At 47.7% G+C, this 18,555-nt stretch overlaps 1 protein-coding gene across 1 annotated transcript; it reads right to left on the bottom strand.

Moving 5' to 3' along the window:
• Positions 1–355: 355 nt before the first annotated feature.
• On the bottom strand, positions 356–4,797 carry TMEM247 (transmembrane protein 247). The gene is made up of 3 exons (XM_052648237.1): positions 4,681–4,797; positions 3,424–3,777; positions 356–661 (listed from the first exon to the last, which is right to left on the bottom strand). The coding sequence occupies exons 1-3, from the start codon at positions 4,795–4,797 to the stop codon at positions 356–358; spliced, it is 777 nt and encodes a 258-aa protein (XP_052504197.1).
• Positions 4,798–18,555: the final 13,758 nt, after the last annotated feature.

Here is an 18,555-nt window from a genome sequence, read left to right as displayed (position 1 = left end):
CCAGGATCACTTCTTCATTTCAAGGCCTTAATTTAATCCCAAAGTCTTTTTTTTTTTTTAATCACATAAGGTAACATATGGGAACTGGGATGTGGATCTCTTTGGGGGCCCTACCTCCAAGCCTCCCTCAGCTCCCCACACCTCAGACAAGATCTGTCTAAATGAGCAGATTCTGTGGATTCCAAGTCAGCCCAGTCACAGTATAATTTCTGTGGTTCTGGAAAGGCTTTCTAAACCCCTTCTCCATACAGATGCCTCCTTAACCCACTACCTTCTGAAATCCTCCTCTTGGGAAACAAAGCGTCTTCACCCACAGTGAGAACTCAGGCTTAGTACAAGGCCTAAACACGTTTCTTCACACTAAGGTGTAAATGTTTGACAGCAAACCTTTCCTACCAGCAAGTTCTGACTCGGGGAGGGGGGCACTGGTGAGGCAAGGAGGTGCCCAGTGATGGAGAGAGAGCGAAGGCACTTGGAAGTATGACCATAAAGTTTTAATCAAACAGAGCAAAATGGCCGCAATGCAGAACAGGTAGTGCTTGGAGAAGAGAAAGAAGAGCATCTCTTTGGTGACGTAGATTATGTGTATGAAGATGAAGCAGTACAGGAACATGGCGAACTGGTTCTGGGGAAGCAGGAGGTCCTGGAGGCCGCCCGAGAACTGTGGGGAAAGAAGAGAGTGGAGACGACCAGCCGGGGCCCGGGCACCAGGCAGACCTGGGCTTCCTTCCTGCTCTTGTCCCTTCCCGAATGTGACCTTAGGCAGGCTGTCTTCCTCACCCAAGGTGAGGGTAATTGTGCCCACCTCACAAGATGCTGAGGAGGAAGAGTGAGACAAGAGTGAAAAACTCCAGGCAAGGCTACTGGCACAGAGGGGACTCATCAGCTTTCACTTCTTGAGCCTGGCCTTAGCCCTCCCGAGTCAGGCCGCCGCCCTTCTTGCTCTGTACGCTCCATGCAGCCTGTGGGTCCCACAACGTGGCCAGTCTCTCTCCTACTCAGAGATCCCCAGATCTGGACACTGGGTCTTGGGCTAGTTCCCTGGATGGTCTCCCCTGACGCCCCACGCTTTTTGCTGGATGGTGGCCCAATGAGAGAGCATCCCTTGGGCACAAATGACTGTATCTGATTTTCTGGGTGCCGGCGCGTGTCACATCGGGACAGGCTGTGGTCCTTCAGCCCAGGGTGTGTCTCTCTTGTGGACAGGCAGTAGACAGGGGATGGGGCCTCCCTAAACCCTCAGGGTCTTGGGTGTGGGGGAGGGTCAGTTTGAGCTGTCTGGCTGATTCTGCCTGTGTGTTGCTCTTTTCCAGGATCTGTATGATTAAGGTCAAACAGATCCCCATTTAAACTGTAGAAGGCATTAGCACAGAAGTGGAGTAAAAGCTGATGTAACTGTTACGATCTGTAGTTAAGAAGGCACTGCACCTATGGCTCATTCTTTAAAATATCTTTTCAACTCATGCCACATTTTTTGTAAGCAGGGTTGGTGATGCTCTAATTCACTAGAAACATATTCAGAGGTATTTTCCAATACAATAACAACTGTCTACCTACTCACCTACCCACCCAGAAAAAGAGAGATGGGAATTTAAAAATAAACTCATCTCTCCAAGGAAGTAAAACGCTTTTGTAAAATATTGTTAAAGGTGGGGTTTTGGACACAATCCTGTTGAAACAACTCCATAAAATGTGAAGGCAACTAAATAAAACTGAGCAGGGCAGAAAATAACTCCAGTAAAGCTGCTTCTAAAAGGAATGGCAAGGAAGGCAGAAGACCAGAGGAAGAAACCCGGTATTCTGGGCTAGGAGTGGAGGGCTGGACAGATACTGTGTTTCTATGCAGACCCGGTGCGGCTCTGTGTCCATGGACTCTGCCACTGTTGGTGGTCTGCACGCTAATGACTGACATTAGTGATTTTGATAACAAACTGTGCATTTGTGAAACCTTTCAGACTTTTCAAAATACTTCCAATGGTCTCTTTTTTTAAGTGGAAGACAGAGCAGATAGGATTATAAAGATCTCCATCTCCTCCAGCAAGGAGAAAGATTTTCAAACTAAAAAGCAAGTACTTCATGAGCAAGAAAAACAAAATTGTTAAGAAGCCAGTGTGTGTTCATTGAGAGCAAATCATGCAAAGCCAACCTAATTTTCTTTAAAAAGAACATGGACCAGTCAGTTGGGGAAATGCTATCATGTAATATCTTAATTCTGGGAAACCATTTGACTGTGTGTATCAGTACAGTTTTCTGGACAAGGTAGAGAAATGTGAGCTGGAGAAAATGTAACTCAAGGGTGCTGATTAATGGAACATTGCTAACCTGTAGGGAGCTCTTTTAGTGGTATTTACTTTAGGTCATATCCTCCTCAACAATTATAGCAATGACTTGGATAAAGCCAGAAGGCACGTTTCTCAGAACTGAGGATGATTCAGAACTCAGAACTGGGAAGCATAGCTAATACATTACATCCCAATAAAATTAAAAAGTGATGAACGTAGGTTGTTGCATTTGGGTCAAGGAGTGAATTGCATGAGTACATAAAAATGAACTCAATGTGCCAGGCTTATTTCAGAGTGCCTCACATGTATTCTTTCATTTAATCCTCCCCACAACCCTATGAGGTAGGTATTGCCTTATAGATGAGCAGACCAAGGCTCAAAGAGGATCAGTAATTTGCCCAGTGTCATGCAATTCATATGTTTCAGAGCCAGGATTTTAACCTAGAACTCTCTGATTTTAAAGCTCAGACAGTGCTGCTTTAAACAATAACATCTTTCATTATTTAGTGCTTATGATGGTCCAGCCACAGTGTTAGCCACATCCCATTTAATCACACACAGGCTTTCTTATCCCCGTTTAGGTTAGGGGAGAGTGGCCCATTTCTTGCCAAAAGATATCTAAGTTTTAATTGACAGCAAGGCAGTGTGATCCAATAGAAAAAATGCAGCCCTGATCAGGGGAGGTGTGTGTCTGTATGTGGTGGGGCGGGGGATGGTTTTATCAAAATCCACCAGCCAGGCTGCAGTGGCGGGGGTCGGGGCTGGGGGTGGGGGAGCATGGGAGGGGACCTGGTGTGGGGCATGGAGGGTGGGGGGTGGTGGGGGTGTCTGCAGTCTAGGCCCAGGCATCCTGTTTTAAGAGATGCCGAGAAGAGAGGAGAGAGGTGGGAATCCAGCCAGAGAAGAAATGTTGAGTTTTCCCTGAGGAGGAAAACCGTGGACAAGGTAGTTCTGGGGCCAACCTTCCTTGAAGAGTTGGATCTGAGTTTAATGAACATGGAAGCTCTAAAGCTGTGAGCAGAGGTAGGGTGGGACGCAGCCACCAAATGGGTAAAGCAGGCTTCCTGTGCAGGTCAGCGACGGGCTCCCCTCGCCGCTAGCGTCCCGCACGCTTGGCCTCCGGGTGGGGCCTGTCACCTACCAGGCGGGGCGTCGCCTGCTGCTGCAGCCGCTCCATCACCTGCTCGTGCTGCCGCTGGCGCTCGTTCTCCTCGTGCAGGTACTTGAGCCGCGTGAGCTCAAACTCCATGCGCACCTTCTCCAGCTCCATCTCGGCGCTGCGCTCGCTCACTGGGCTCCCCGGCGCCGCCGTGGCTGGGACCGAGGGCAGCTCCGCGGGTTCGGGTCCATCGCCCGCCTGTCCTTTAGTGGCAGCGGGGCCGGCCTTGGAGGACAGTGACTTCGGTGGCCCCGGGCAGCCTCTGTCCTCACAAGTTTCCATCTCCTCCAGGTAGTCGTAGGAGGAGTCTGGCTTCAGGGTGTCTGCTTCCTGGGGCTGGGGAGACGGAAATAAGGGGATGGGAGGAGTCAGTATGGGGCGACCCCGCCTCCCAACCTACTGTGCACCGGCAGCCCCAGGCACAGTGCCCTGGGGATGCTTCAAAGTGCGTTGTCAACTGTAAGCATCTAGACTGAGTTCTTAGGAGAAACTTACACGGAGTTGTCAGGACCTTGAGAGTTGAGAAGGAGAGGGCAAACTGACAGAGGAATGGCGCCCTAAATTTGCAAGTGGGTGTGGTGGGGGAATTGAGTAGAAGTCTGTCTTCCTGGTGATCTTCAGATCGCTGCTTGCAGGTGACTCACCCCATCCCCACAACTAGTTTGAGATCAGTTAGATACCCAGTCGTCTAGACGGTACAGAGGGAGGAAGAAACCTAGGCTTTGCATTGAGTACCTCTGTATACGAGGACCCCGATCGCCATCTGTAGGAGGAAGAAAGCCACTCTCGCCCCCCACCCATGGAGAGGTAGATGTGTGTGTGTGTGAAAGTCGAGTCTGACTCTTTGGGACCCCATGGACTATAGAGTCCATGGAATTCTCCAGGCCAGAATACTGGAGTGGGTAGCCTTTCCCTTCTCCAGGGGATCTTCCCAACCCAGGGATCGAATCCAGGTCTCCCGCATTGGGGGCAGATTCTTTACCAGATGAGCCACCTGGGAAGTGAAGAGGTAGGTGGGGGAGATGAAAGCCAACTTCACGTGACTTCACAATGTTGTGAAGGCTGCCTGGTCCCTGGATGCAGCCAGGTGCCAGTGTGGGGACAGGGTGCATGTCACCCCCCTCTTAGCAGCTCTCTGGAATCTTCTAGCTCTCAGCCCCTAGCCTGTGGTGTCCCCATTGTGCTCTTCCTCCCCTCACTGGGACGGGCTGGGGCAGTGGGAAGAGGCATCCTCCTTACCAACGCCGCCCTTGGCTTTCCTTCAGACATGGGGTCATCAGGCGCCATCTTGGGGAAGGTTGGGCAACTTTCTCCTGCCCCTCGGCCTTCCATCATTTCCCTATCCTCCGCTGCCATCCAGAAAACCACAGCACTGCCAGTTGGGGCCAAAGGACATTTTTTGAGGCATTAACATTTGGCCTAACAAGATTCCACAGCCCGGCCACCATCACAATCGCCTGTCCTCATAATAACCCACATTCCACCAGTCGCTAGGGCCCCTGTGGCAGAGATAACTTTGAGGTGCCTTTTATGAAGAACTACAGGGTGGGCCTTCAGCACCCCTAGGGACCACTTTAAAAACTAGAATTCCCCCACTTGAAATCCAGAATTCCATCATTTGAAGTCTCTTCTCTTGAAGTTCCTCTTTTAAATGCAGGCTGTATTGAGAGGAGTCACAATTAGCTCCACAAACCTTGTTATGGGCCTGATTTTGTCCTCTCACCCCCGCCCCCCACACTCATATGTTGAAGTCCTAGCCCCCAGTACCTTAGAATGTGACTTCATGAAGAGATAAGGGTCTTTACAGAGGTGATTATGTTAAAATGAGGTCATTAGGGTGGGTCCTTATCCAGTATGACTGATGTCTTATCCAGTATGACTGATGTCTTATCCAGTATGACTGAGGAAACGTAAACACAGATGTGCACCTGAGATGATGTGAAGATGAGGGAGAAGATGGTCATCTAAAGACCAAAGAGAGAGGTCTCATATTAGAGCTCTCCAGAGAACCAACAGGAGCCCCACCTTATACATTCAAATAGAACTTATTAAGAAGGGGAGCAGGTGATTATGGAAGCTGAGAAGTGGCACGACCTGCTGTCAGAAAGTGGGAGACTCCTGAAAGCTGATGTATAACTTCCAGCCTGAGTCTGAAGGCCTAGTAACCAGGAGTGCTGCTGATATAAGTCCTGGTCCAAGACTGATATCTCAGGCAGAGAGAATCAGTTTAGCTTTCCTCTGCCTTTTTTCTCCATTCAGGCCTTCAAAGGATGAGATGATGCCCATCCACACTGAAACATGCTAGTTAATCTATCCAGTCTACCGATTCAAATACTGATCTCTTCCAGAAGCATCCTCACAGACATACTCAGGAATAATGTCTAACCAGACATTGGGCATCCCAGGGCCTGCTGCTACTGCTGCTGCTAAGTCGCTTCAGTCGTATCCGACTCTGTGCGACCTCATAGACGGCAGCCCACAGGCTCCCCCGTCCCTGGGATTCTGCAGGCCAGAACACTGGAGTGGGTTGCCATTTCCTTCTCCAATGCATGAAAGTGAAAAGTGAAAGTGAAGTCGCTCAGTCGTGTCCGACTCTTAGCGACCCCATGGACTGCAGCCTACCAGGCTCCTCCGTCCATGGGAGTTTCCAGGCAAGAGTACTGGAGTGGGGTGCCATTGCCTTCTCCGCAGGGCCTAGTCAAGGTGATACAGAAAATTAGCCATCAAAAGCCTGGGACAGATCCTTCCCTCACAACCTTTAGCTGAAACCAACTGTGCTGACACCTTGACCTCGGACATCTAGCTTCCAGAACTGTGAGAAGATAAACCACTGTCATTTAAGCCACCCAGTCTATGGTGCTTTGCTATGGCAGTCCTAGCAAACTGATACAGCCTCGATTATTCCTTGAACACATTGAGTGGGAACAGTAAAGAGATTGGGTGCTGGGGAATATTTGTTGTCTTCAGTTTTATGGAAATGACAAAAAACATTGTTGGTAGTTGGAGGCAGGGTTGCGTATGGAGAGAGAAAGGGCTGCATTTGAATTCTAGCTTTGCTACTGGTGTCTAGCTGGATGTCCAAGGGAAAGTTATTTCACATATCTGGGGTTCCGTGTGCTCATTTGTGGAGGGATAAGGATTTGCCCACTCCCCTGCCCTGTGGCTTTCCCAGTGACTCAGCGGGCAGAGAACCTGCCTACATGCAGGAGACACAGGAGATGTGGGTTCGATTCCTGGGTCAGGAAGATCCCCTGGAGGAGGAAATGGCAACCCACTCCAGTACTCTTGCCTGAAAAACCCCATGGAGAGAGGAGCCTGGTAGGCTTCAGTCCATGGGGTCGCAAGAGTCAGACACGGACACCACTGAGTGCCCAAGCGCTATGCTGTGCTGTAGCACTGATGTGAAACTAAGCTACTGTCTTTGCCCAGTACCTCCTATACAGGGGCTATGAAAATGATAACCACACCATCTCTATTACAAGATGGTTTGTCACTGGAGAGAAGAAAGTGTTCAACTTCTACCTTCTTGAAAGGTGGTTTTTGGCCATGCCAGGCAGCTTGCAGTATCTTAGTTCCCCAACCAGGGATTGAACCCAGGCCACAACAATGAAAGCTCAAAATACTAACCTCTAGGCCACCAGGGAACTCCCCGTTGCAAATCTTTATCTGAACCGTGGCCTTTCCTTATGATGGTGACCATGGGAACTATCTCACAGTTATTGTGTTAGATGTTGACCCTGCTTCAAGCACTAGGAGTAGGATTGCCAGATAAATCTATTTAAGGGTGTCCAGTTAAATTTGAATTTTAGATTTAATAATTTTTAGTATAAATAGGTTCTGAAATTTGCATGGGACATGTTTATATTAAAGAATTCTTTGTTGTTTATCTGAAATTCAAATTTATTGTAACTGGGGATCCTGTGTTTTCATTTGCTAAATCTGATGGTCTTAACTAGGAAAGACCTGTCCAGAGAAACAATTATATATGACTAATGAGCTGCTATTAAAAATCACCGGGTACTCAAGTGTATAATAAGTGGTAAGTGTAGTTGTATCAATTGTATATCAAACAACCATAAAATCTCAGTGATGTAACAACAATAAACATTTATTTAACTCAGACATCTGAGAGTTGACTGATCTAGGCTAGGCTCCTCTGGGGGCTTGGTCAAGGCAGCTTCTTCCTCTTCTTGGGGTTGGCGGGCTGGCCTTGACATGCTCTTTTCATGGCAATGGGAGAAGTACAAGAGGTCTTTGAATTGGCATATCATCACTTCTATCTTATGCTATTGGCTTTGGCTTTGACCAAACTCAAAGTCAGATGATGGGGAAATGTACTCCATCCTTTTAGTGGGAAGAATTGTGAAGACATAGTGTAAAAAGTGTCGATATGAGGCAGTAAGAAGAGTGGGGCCCATAAAACAATCTCCTGTTGTAGTCAAGAAGGTTGGTGCTGCTCTGATTGGAGCAGCTGGGGGAAGGTTTGGTGGAAGAGGTGACATGAAGGGCAGGTAGGATTTGGGCAAGAGGATCAGCATGAGCAAAGTCTTGGCTGATAATTATTATCCATTTGTCTTTCCATTTCTGCTCTCTGCCCTTCTCCATCCTGCCCTTTCCCTAGGAGGTTGCCCTCCAAGAAACTGCATGAATTCATTAAGCAAAGCAGTACATTCTAAGCAAGCAAGATGTACTCTCATTTCCCCTGTCCCAAGGTAAGAACTGCACATACCTGTTCTTAGAGGACTCTATAGGAAGCTGAGGAGATAGCTGCCATGAGCTTTGGGCTGGTTTGGCACTTCTTCACCATGAAAAGAATCTCCCCTCCTCCACTGAGCCGAGGGAAGGGAGGCTATAGTAAAGCCTCTTGAGGGAACAAGGAGACAGGATCGCATGGGAGCCCCCGGGACTGTGCTGCCTTCAGCAGCCAGCACTGGTGTGCCTTCATGTGCTTTGTCATCATTGCTTGGCTGGCTCTGATGTTTCTGCTTCTCTGTGTCCCCTCACTTTAATCAACACCCTTTCTCCCTTTTTCCCTTATCTCATAGCTTTAATGTATGTAAGGTTTCTGCTTCCTCTCAATTTCAGCATATTGTAACTTGAGCTTCTCATAACCCTTCACAGCCCTGACTGCCTGGCCTCTCTCTATGCACTCAGTGTTGTGTTTGTCTTAACTGTCCTAGTTATCATGATTTCCTAGTTGACTTTCCCAAGAGCAGGAATCAGAATGACCTGCTTTGTCTCTATGTGGGCGGAGCTTCTCATTCTAGCTGCTGGGCAGCCATAGATTGGAAAGATGTCCAGCCCAGCTGGGTGGGCAGTGGAAAAGTGGAGGGATGGGGAGGCAGGGCCATACAGAACAGTGGCCAGGAGCCTTGGGTGGCTCCTAAGCAGCAGCAGAGGGTGGGTGGGGGGTCAGTTTCCCTCAGAAGGTCCATTGGGTGCAGCAGGCACCATGTTGAAAGTTGATGGACACATTCATATAGTAAAGTGTCAATTGTTTTGGCAAATAACCCAATGAGAGATGTGTATGTATATTAGTATGGCACTCACAGACTTCCATGCCCATTATCTCATTTGATTCTCAGAATGCCTGATGAGGCCATTTAAAGCAGGTGTAATTATTGCTTCCTGACAAGCAAGGAACCTGAGTCACACAGAAAGATGAAGTGATCAGTGTCTGAGTGCAGAGGACGTTAGTGGTTGAGCTACAACGGGAATGCGGGCTTCCCGTCTCCTTCCCTGATGTGTTTATACTAGACCATAGGATGGTCTTTCAGGCTCCAACTCTAAGAGGTAAGATGATTTTCTACTTCAAATAAAATAAAGATGGGTGTATACAGATGTGTATTACAACATTGCTTATAATAGCAAAAGACTGGAAAAAAGTTAAATTTCCACTAGAAGCAATCTGGTTAGTGCTGTATCCATACCAAGAATACTATGCAGATTTTTAAAAGAATAAGACTAAAGAAAAAAATAACAAATAAGGTAGATGCATTAGCACAATTATGGAATGCTCTCTAAGATATATTACTCAGTGGAAAAGCAAAAGCAGTGCTTTTCCTGTATATTAAAAATAGGAAAACATATTATACTGGTATATGCCTAGAATATGCCTGTAAAGCCATAAAAGAAACTGGTTCCTGATGGCTGTGCCTGAGGTGGGAGGATGGAGGGATTGAGAATTTGGGATAGGACAGAGATATTCCTAACTGTATAGCGTTTTGTATTCTTAAGCTTTTTTTTTTTTAAAAAAGCAATGTGCATATAACATGTTTTCAGTTAAAATTTTTGGAGGGAGGGGGGTTCAGGATGGGGAACACATGTATACCTGTGGCAGATTCATATTGATATATGGCAAAACCAATACAATATTGTAAAGTAATTAACCTCCAATTAAAATAAATAAATTTATATTAAAAAAAATTAAAAGTGTCTGGAAGAGAGAGGTTTGCTCAATACGGGTGAAAGGAAGTTTAGGCTGTGTAATCTGTTCTAGTTGAAGACAGGTAGGCATCTTTAAGTCACTGGGTCATGCCCATCCTACATGCCATCCCCCACCTCTGTGCCCCCTCTCCCATCTGGGGTTGCCTTCACTTCACTGGTGACAGATGTTCAACTGCCAACATGTCCTCTTCCCTTTCTGGCTGCCTCAGCTGAAGATTACTGGGATTCTGAGACATTTCAGCTCGGGTGTGCTACATTTAGAGGATTGTATGAGTTTGAGTAAGCTACAGGAGTTGGTGATGGACAGGGAAGCCTGGCATGCTGCAGTCCATGGGGTCACAAAGAGTCAGACACGACTGAGCGGCTGAACTGAACTGAATAGTAACACCAACAATAGTTTACAATGATCGGGCGCTAACCAGCCACCAGGTACTGGGAAATTTTCATGGATAATTTTGTGTAATTTTTCAGAGAAATCCTATGAGTTAGGTGCTATGATTATCTCTGTCTTCACAGAAGTAGTAACTGAGTTTCAGAAAGGCTTAGTCGCCTGCAGGTAGGATCAGGTGAGGCCTGGACTTAAGCACCAGAGTCCCTGTATTAAAACCCTTCCTGGTGGAAATAGAGAGCAGTTTCTATTTTCCTGACTGAACCCTGGCTGATATACAGTGAGTATGCAAGAGGAAGAGGAGACCTAAATGCTCAGAGGATTTGCTGGGTGTGTCTGACGTAAGGACACATGCCCCCAGGGTGTGTGCCAGGATGTACATGAAGGCATGTGTATGGCTTGCTCTCTGCATGTCCCCTTGCCCACCAGTCCCCGCTTTCCCTGCACCCTCCTTACCTGACTATCCAAACCTTCTAATCATGGAACTTCACCGCTAACTGCGTACATGTTTGCCCCTTGCCCCAGCTAGTGACTGTTCTAATCCTTAGTCCAGAACAGGTCCACCCGCTAGTTTATTACAGGGAAATGTCCACCCTCGTGATGCTTGTTAATGAAAGGGGCTGTGAGGGCTGTACCCCAGCAGCTGATTTCCCTGGTAACTGATGAACCAACCTGACATCAATTCCACCTATAAATGGTAGCCTCCCTGAATTCAGGTGTTTAAGATCCCCTATCCAACAAACCATTGATATTAACAGCTCTGTCTCTCTTTCCAGGCTCTTTCTTTGGCCTGCAGACTGGGCCATAACAAGACTTTCAGGCCTGAGGAGTGCAGCCCCACAGCATCCATATGAGCATTTTATCAGTCAGGGCCTCATCAGAAGACAGAAGCCACACAGAAATTCTAACAGGGAAGGCAGAATGTAAAGAATTATTAACTAGTGACAGGAAATTGGCTACTCAGGAGTAAAGACAACTATAAATAATACAGGAATGAATTTGGGAGCGGTGCCTCTCAGAGGCTGAGATTCAGATCTTGCTGGAGAGGATGTGTCTATAGTCATAGAGCCTTGTTCACTGAGGTCAAGGTCAAGCTGGAAACTGACCGTGGGGTGCCAACAAATCTCACCTGGAAGGTGCCTAGAAGCTGGTGTTAAACGTTCCAGGAAGTCACTGGAGAACCTTAGCTAGGAAACCTGTTGGGACAAGCTTCTCCTAAGATGCCCCTGAGACTCTCTGGAGATGAGTACCACACCCAGCACTGAGAGAGGAAGAAGAAAGCGGAGAGCACCGGAGCCAGGAGAGGAGCCCTTTCTTCCTCTAATGTCTCTTCAGTTCAGTTTAGTTCAGTCACTCAGTCGTGTCCGACTCTTTGCGACCCCATGGACTGAAGCACAACTCCCAATCTATCACCAACTCCCAGAGTTTACCCAAACCCATGTCCATTGAGTCGGTGATGCCATCCAACCATCTCATCCTCTGTCCTCCCCTTTTCCTCCTGCCTTCAGTCTTTCCCAGCATCAGTTCAGTTCAGTTCAGTTCAGTTCAGTTCAGCCGCTCAGTGGTGTCCGACTCTTTGCGACCCCGTGAATCGCAGCACGCTAGGCTTCCCTGTCCATCACCAACTCCCGGAGTTGACTCAGACTCGCGTCCATTGAGTCAGTGATGCCATCCCAGCCATCTCATCCTCTGTCCTCCCTTTTTCCTCCTGCCTTCAATCTTTCTCAGCATCAGTTCAGTTCAGTTCAGTCGCTCAGTCGTGTCCGACTCTTTGCGACCCCATGTTTCACAGCACGCCAGGCTTCCCTGTCCATCACCAACTCCCAGAGTTGACTCAGACTCACGTCCATCGAGTCCATGATGCCATCCAGCCATCTCATCCTCTGTCGTCCCCTTCTCCTCCTGCCCCCAATCCCTCACAGCATCAGAGTCTTTTCCCGTGAGTCAACTCTTCGCATGAGGTGGCCAAAGTACTGGAGTTTCAGCTTTAGCATCATTCCCGCCAAAGAAATCCCAGGGCTGATCTCCTTCAGAATGGACTGGTTGGATCTCCTTGCAGTCCAAGGCACTCTCAAGAGTCTTCTCCAACACCACAGTTCAAAAGCATCAATTCTTTGGCGCTCAGGTTTCTTCACAGTCCAACTCTCACATCCATACATGACCACAGGAAAAACCATAGCCTTGACTAGATGGACTTTTGTTGGCAAAGTAATGTCTCTGCTATTTAATATGCTGTCTCGGTTGATCATAACTTTCCTTCCAAGGCACAAGTGTCTTTTAATTTCATGGCTGCAATCAACATCTGCAGTGATTTTGGAGCCCCCAAAATAAAGTCTGCCACTGTTTCCACTGTTTCTCCATCTATTTGCCATGAAGTGATGGGGCCAGATGCCATGATCTTAGTTTTCTGAATGTTGAGCTTTAAGCCAACTTTTTCATTCTCCTCTTTCACCTTCATCAAGAAGCTCTTTAGTTCTTCACTTTCTGCCATAAGGGTGGTATCATCTGCATATCTGATGTTATTGATATTTCTCCCAGCAATCTTGATTCCAGCTTGTGCTTCCTCCAGCCCAGCATTTCTCATGATGTACTCTGCAGATAAGATAAATAAGCAGGGTTTCAAGATACAGCCTTGACGTACTCCTTTTCCTATTTAGAGCAAGTCTGTTGTTCCATGTCCAGTACTAACTGTTGCTTCCTGACCTGCATACAGGTTTCTCAAGAGGCAGGTCAGGTGGTCTGGTATTCCCATCTCCTTCAGAATTTTCCAGTTTATTGTGATCCACACAATCAAAGGCTTTGGCATAGTCAATAAAGCAGAAAAAGATGTTTTTTTCTGGAACTCTCTTGCTTTTTCGATGATCCAGCGGATGTTGGCAATTTGATCTCTGGTTCCTCTGCCTGTTCTAAAATCAGCTTGAACATCTGGAAGTTCACGGTTCACGTACTGCTGAAGCCTGGTTTGGAGAATTTTGAGCATTACTTTACTAGCGTGTGAGATGAGTGCCACTGTGCAGTAGTTTGAGCATTCTTTGGCATTGCTTTTCTTAGGGACTGGAATGAAAAGTGACTTTTCCAGTCCTGTGGCCACTGCTGAGTTTTCCAAATTTGCTGGCATATTGAGTGCAGCACTTTCACAGCATCATTTTTCAGGATTTGAAATAGCCCAACTGGAATTCCATCACCTCCACTAGCTTTGTTCGTAGTGATGCTTCCTAAGGCCCACTTGACTTCACATTCCAGGATGTCTGGCTCTAGGTGAGTGATCACACCATGGTGATTATCTGGGTCGTGAAGATCTTTTTTGTACAGTTCTTCTGTGTATTCTTGCCACCTCTTCTTAATATCTTCTGCTTCTGTTAGGTCCCTACCATTTCTGTCCTTTATTGTGCCCATCTTTGCATGAAATATTCCCTTGGTATCTCTAATTTTCTTGAAAAGATCTCTCAACTTTCCCATCCCATTGTTTCCCTCTATTTCTTTGCACTGATCACTGAAGAAGGCTTTCTTATCTCTCCTTGCTATTCTTTGGAACTCTGCATTCATATGGGTATATCTTTCCTTTTCTCCTTTGCTTTCTGCTTCTCTTCTATTCACAGCTATTTGTAAGGCCTCCCCAGACAGCCATTTTGCTTTTTTGCATTTCTTTTTCTTGGAGATGGTCTTGATCCCTGTCTCCTGTACAGTGTCATGAACCTCCATCCATAGTTCATCAGGCATTCTGTCTATCAGATCTAGTCCCTTAAATCTGTTTCTCATTTCCACTGTATAATTGTAAGGAATTTGATGTAGGGACTTCCGTGGTGGCTCAGATGGTAAAAGCGTCTGCCTACAATGCGGGTGACCCAGGTTCGATCCCTGGGTTAAGAAGATCCTATGGTGAAGGAAATGGCAGCCCACTCCAGTACTCTTGCCTGGAAAATCCCATTGACAGAGGAGCATGGTAGGCTACAGTCCATGGGGTCGCTAAGAGTTGGACACAACTGAGCGACTTCACTTAGTTCATGATCTGAGCCACAGTCAGCTCCCGGTCTTGTTTTTGCTGCTCCATCTTTGGCTGGAAAGAATATAATCCATCTGATTTTGGTGCTGACCATCTGGTGATGTCCATGTGTAGTCCTCTCTTGTGTTGTTGGAAGAGGGTGTTTGCTATGACCAGTGCATTCTCTTGGCAAAACTCTATTAACCTTTGCCCTGCTTCATTCTGTACTCCAAGGCCAAATTTGCCTGTTAGTCCAGGTGTTTCTTGACTTCCTACTTCTGCATTCCAGTCCCCTGTAATGAAAAGGACATCTTTTTGGGGTGTTAGTTCCAAAAGGTCTTGTAGGTCTTCATAGAACCGTTCAACTTCAGCTTCTTCAGTATTACTGGTCGGGGCATAAACTTGGATTACCATGATATTGAATGGTTTGCCTTGGACACGAACAGAGATCATTCTGTCGTTTTTGAGACTGCATCCAAGTACTGCATTTTGGACTCTCTTGTTGACTATGATGGCTACTCCATTTCTTCTAAGGGATTCTTGGGCACAGTAGTAAATATAATGGTCATCTGAGTTAAATTCACTCTTTCCAGTCCCTTTTAGTTCGCTGATTCCTAAAATGTCTACATTCTTGCAGTCTCCTGTTTGATCACTTCCAATTTGCCTTGATTCATGGACCTAACATTCCAGCGCCAACAGAAAATTGGATTAAAGATTTACTGAGCATGGCCCCGCCCATCAGAGTAAGACCCAGTTTCCCCCTCAGTCAGTCTCTCCCATCAGGAAGCTTCCGTAAGCCTCTTATCCTTCTCCATCAGAGGGCAGACAGACTGAAAACCACAATCACAGAAAACTAACCAATCTGATCACATGGACTACAGCCTTGCCTAACTCAAGGAAACTGAGCCATGTCGTGTAGGGCCACCCAAGACGGACGGGTCATGGTGGAGAGTTCCGACAAAATGTGGTCCACTGGAGAAGGGAATGGCCAACCACTTCAGTTTTCTTGCCTTGAGAACCCCACGAACAGTACAATGTCTCTTTAGCGCCCTCTGCTGACAAAGCTTAATATCAGGGACTGGCAAGAGAGATGCTTACAGGGCTTTGCTTCAGGATCAGGAGCTGGGCAATGAAGGGTGGATTTACAGTTGAGAGGCAATAAATTGATAACTGACATAGCATGTAGGTGCTAGGAATTCAGTTCGCTGTCAACACAGCTGCCTCAGTACCCCAGGGGACGGTGCTGCCTTTTGAGAAGTTCACCCAGAATGATACTTCACAAGCCCCTTCCAGGTTCATGACCCTGTGCTGGATACCGAGGCTCATCATATGTACTTCTCACCTTCGTGGAGCATGTGATCTGACTGGAGAGGGACAATGCTTCTCGACATTCTCTAGGCACACTCAAGTTCACATGCCTTCCTGACTTTTTGCTGGCAGTTTTCTTAGCCTACAAAACCCTCTCTCCTTTATCTCTACCTAGGAAAGTCCCTCCAGACTTCAAGGCCTATCCCAGCTACTGCCACCTGTGAAACTGTGTCCTTTGTGCATCTCTAGCTGCCTTGTGTTAAGTGACCTGGTGCTTGTCTCATTTTCCCTCTAGAGCAGGATGAGGGCAGGACATGCTGTCTCACAGCAGAGGCAGTCAAGGGTCAGTGTAGCCGATGGCCCTGATCAAGCTGTAGCTCCCTTCTGGCTAGTGAGTGGGAGGTAGGTAGGTCAGAGTGGCAGAGGGTCAAGGAGCTACATTTTCTCCTTTTCATCCTTACAGCCTCCAAGGAGAACCAGAGGCCTTACTTCTGACCACTTTCCTTGTTTGATCTCTCTACTGTGGTATGAGTAAATTAGGAGCAGATGAATCCCCACAAAAGTGGATATAAATTAAATGCCTGGGAAGTACAGTGATGGGTGTGGGAACCTTGCTATCTAAAAGAATTATATGTATCATTTCACAAAGCTGCTTCCCTCCCAATCTCTAATTTCTATAAATCCAAAGGCCATTTACATACTGGGCTCACTGAAGCAAAGCCCACCAGTGGTGAAGCCTGAATACAGGTGCCCTTATGCTCTAACCAGGTGGAAGCTCCTGATGGGAGGCCTACTCTGATGAAGAGTTGGCATAAGGATGAAATTCTGGACTTGGATTGTTTGGAGCTGGAAACGGGGCGTGGAGACCCTCCAGCTTGGGCCTCAGGGGCTTTCAGCCGTGAGGCTGAAAATTCAACCAATTTCTGAATAACTCCTCTGGGGTGGCAGGAAGGGCCCAGTAGAGCACTGGAAAATGTTCTGACCCAGGGATTGAGGTCCTGGGGTCCTGGGTCGAGCTCTGCCATTGGCTAAGCCAAGACCCTGGCAAGTTATTGGAACCCTCCAAGAATGCAGTTTCTGCACATAAGCACTGGAACCGTGAAACCTGCCCTGCTTCATATAGGCCTGTTATCCTTGTCCCCACATTACCACAGGTGAGCTAGCAGCTAGATGGTACAGCTGCTATGATGCTTGCCCTGAGCTGGTATTCTAGAATGTCCTGAATGAGGTATGGAACGTCTCCCCTGTGCTAATGCTGAAGTAGCCCCCCAAAAGCCTTGAATGTTTCATCAGACACTCCTTTTTCATTTCATGTAACTTAACATAAACTTATTCCCGTAAACAACGTTCCATCCTTCCCTCAAAGCTACAAGAGGAAGGCGACCTTAATTCAGTGAAGCACCGTTGGCCGACATTGCCCCCTTGTGGTCCAGCTTGTCCTTATGGGGCCGCTTTCAGCCTAGGAGTTTTTCTGGACATTCTTGCTCCTGGTCATTTGCAGAATTCTCTGGTCACCCCAGAAAAGCTAAATCCACAAGCCCTGTGGGAGACATTCCAGCTCGAAAGAACTCCTGATGGCAACCCGGATTTCCAGAACTGGCTGTGGAGTCTGTGTTCCAGGGGGGAGAATGAGGTGGGTGGAACATGTCATGCTCAGGAATACTCATCAATTGATTATAAACAGAACCGTGGGAATGAGACCAGCAAAGGAAGGAGCCACTGAGGGGGTGGGTCTTTGCCCATGGGGACCTCTAGCAGGAAGGAGTCGGGAGCCATCCAGTAGGAGGAGGCATAGGAGAACTGTTATAGCAGCGTCTGGCTTTGTCCTGGGCCCTGGGGTACAAGCCTCAATCCTTGGGAGGGTGAAGGGCCACAGGGCTGCAGGCCCCAAAGTGAAATGACAGGCAGAAAATTAAGATACCAGGAGGGGTGAATGTGGCAGCGAATCAACTTCTGGGCTTGGAAAATAAGGTGACGGGGCAGGACCAAAGCACTCAGGTCTTGGACCTGGGGTAGCAGGTGGCTGGGTTTCCAGAGCTGGGGGCTAGGTTAGAGCAGGCCTGGACCTGAGTGTGACCTGTGCCTATAAATACTATGTCATCTCACAGGGACTAGAGGCCTCTGGATAGACAGAAGTCTCCAGAGGGGAGTCAAACCTGTGGGAAAGGATTAGGGGCCTCTTGCTGTGAGTGAGGAGATGTAATCATTTCAGGCCAGTGTTTAGATTTTTACAGGGTTGCAGGTAGGCCGTGGGCTTGGCAAATTCTGAAGGAGCTTAGATTGTGTTTCTTCTCTGCTGGCCCTAGCAGGGCCCTAGCTCCCCTCTGACAGCTCAGGTCAGCTCCCCTCGGCCCCCGCACCTCCAGCTTGAATACCTGCCCTGAGCCTCAGAGTAACTTCCCAGCCCAGAAAACAAAGGTGTCACCTGTCACTTGAGAGGGGTCACATCTACTGACTCACACCTTGTGGTGGTGGCTGACGGAGGCTCAGAAGCATCTCCCAGGCATATCTGCACTCGAACTAATGTCAAGGCCTCCACATGCCGATGGTGGAATTTTAGGTGCAGAAGCAGAATAATGGAAGACATGGCTGGGAGTTTGGGGAAGGCCCCTGAAAATTCCACGCTGTGCCACAAGATGACAAAAACCCCATCAGCTTAAAATCCCAGCATTCACAGTGGGAGCCTCCCTAAAAACCCACACGTGGGCCATGGCTATGGCGTCTCTGCTGGTGAGCAGCCACTTGCATTGCTGGCAGGATCAAAAACGGTTCGCTCTGACAGGGACTGCCTAGCACCTGCGTCTCACCTGTGGTTTACAGGCGTTTTTGATGCAATTTTTGCTTTCAGGTGTCATCTTTGAGCAGCATTTCCTGGAAAGCCAACACTAAGGGATGCATGTGAAGATCAAGCTCCCAGGATCAGATGGGATCTGGGAAGCACTGCAAACCTTCTCCCCCTCCCCTTCCGGAAACTCCCAGTTCACATCAG

Source organism: Budorcas taxicolor, chromosome 11, assembly GCF_023091745.1.
Source record: "Budorcas taxicolor isolate Tak-1 chromosome 11, Takin1.1, whole genome shotgun sequence".
NCBI classification, from domain to species: Eukaryota; Metazoa; Chordata; class Mammalia; order Artiodactyla; family Bovidae; genus Budorcas; species Budorcas taxicolor.
The sequence above is the reverse complement of the archived record's forward strand: the minus strand, read 5'-3'. Positions and strand labels throughout refer to the sequence as shown.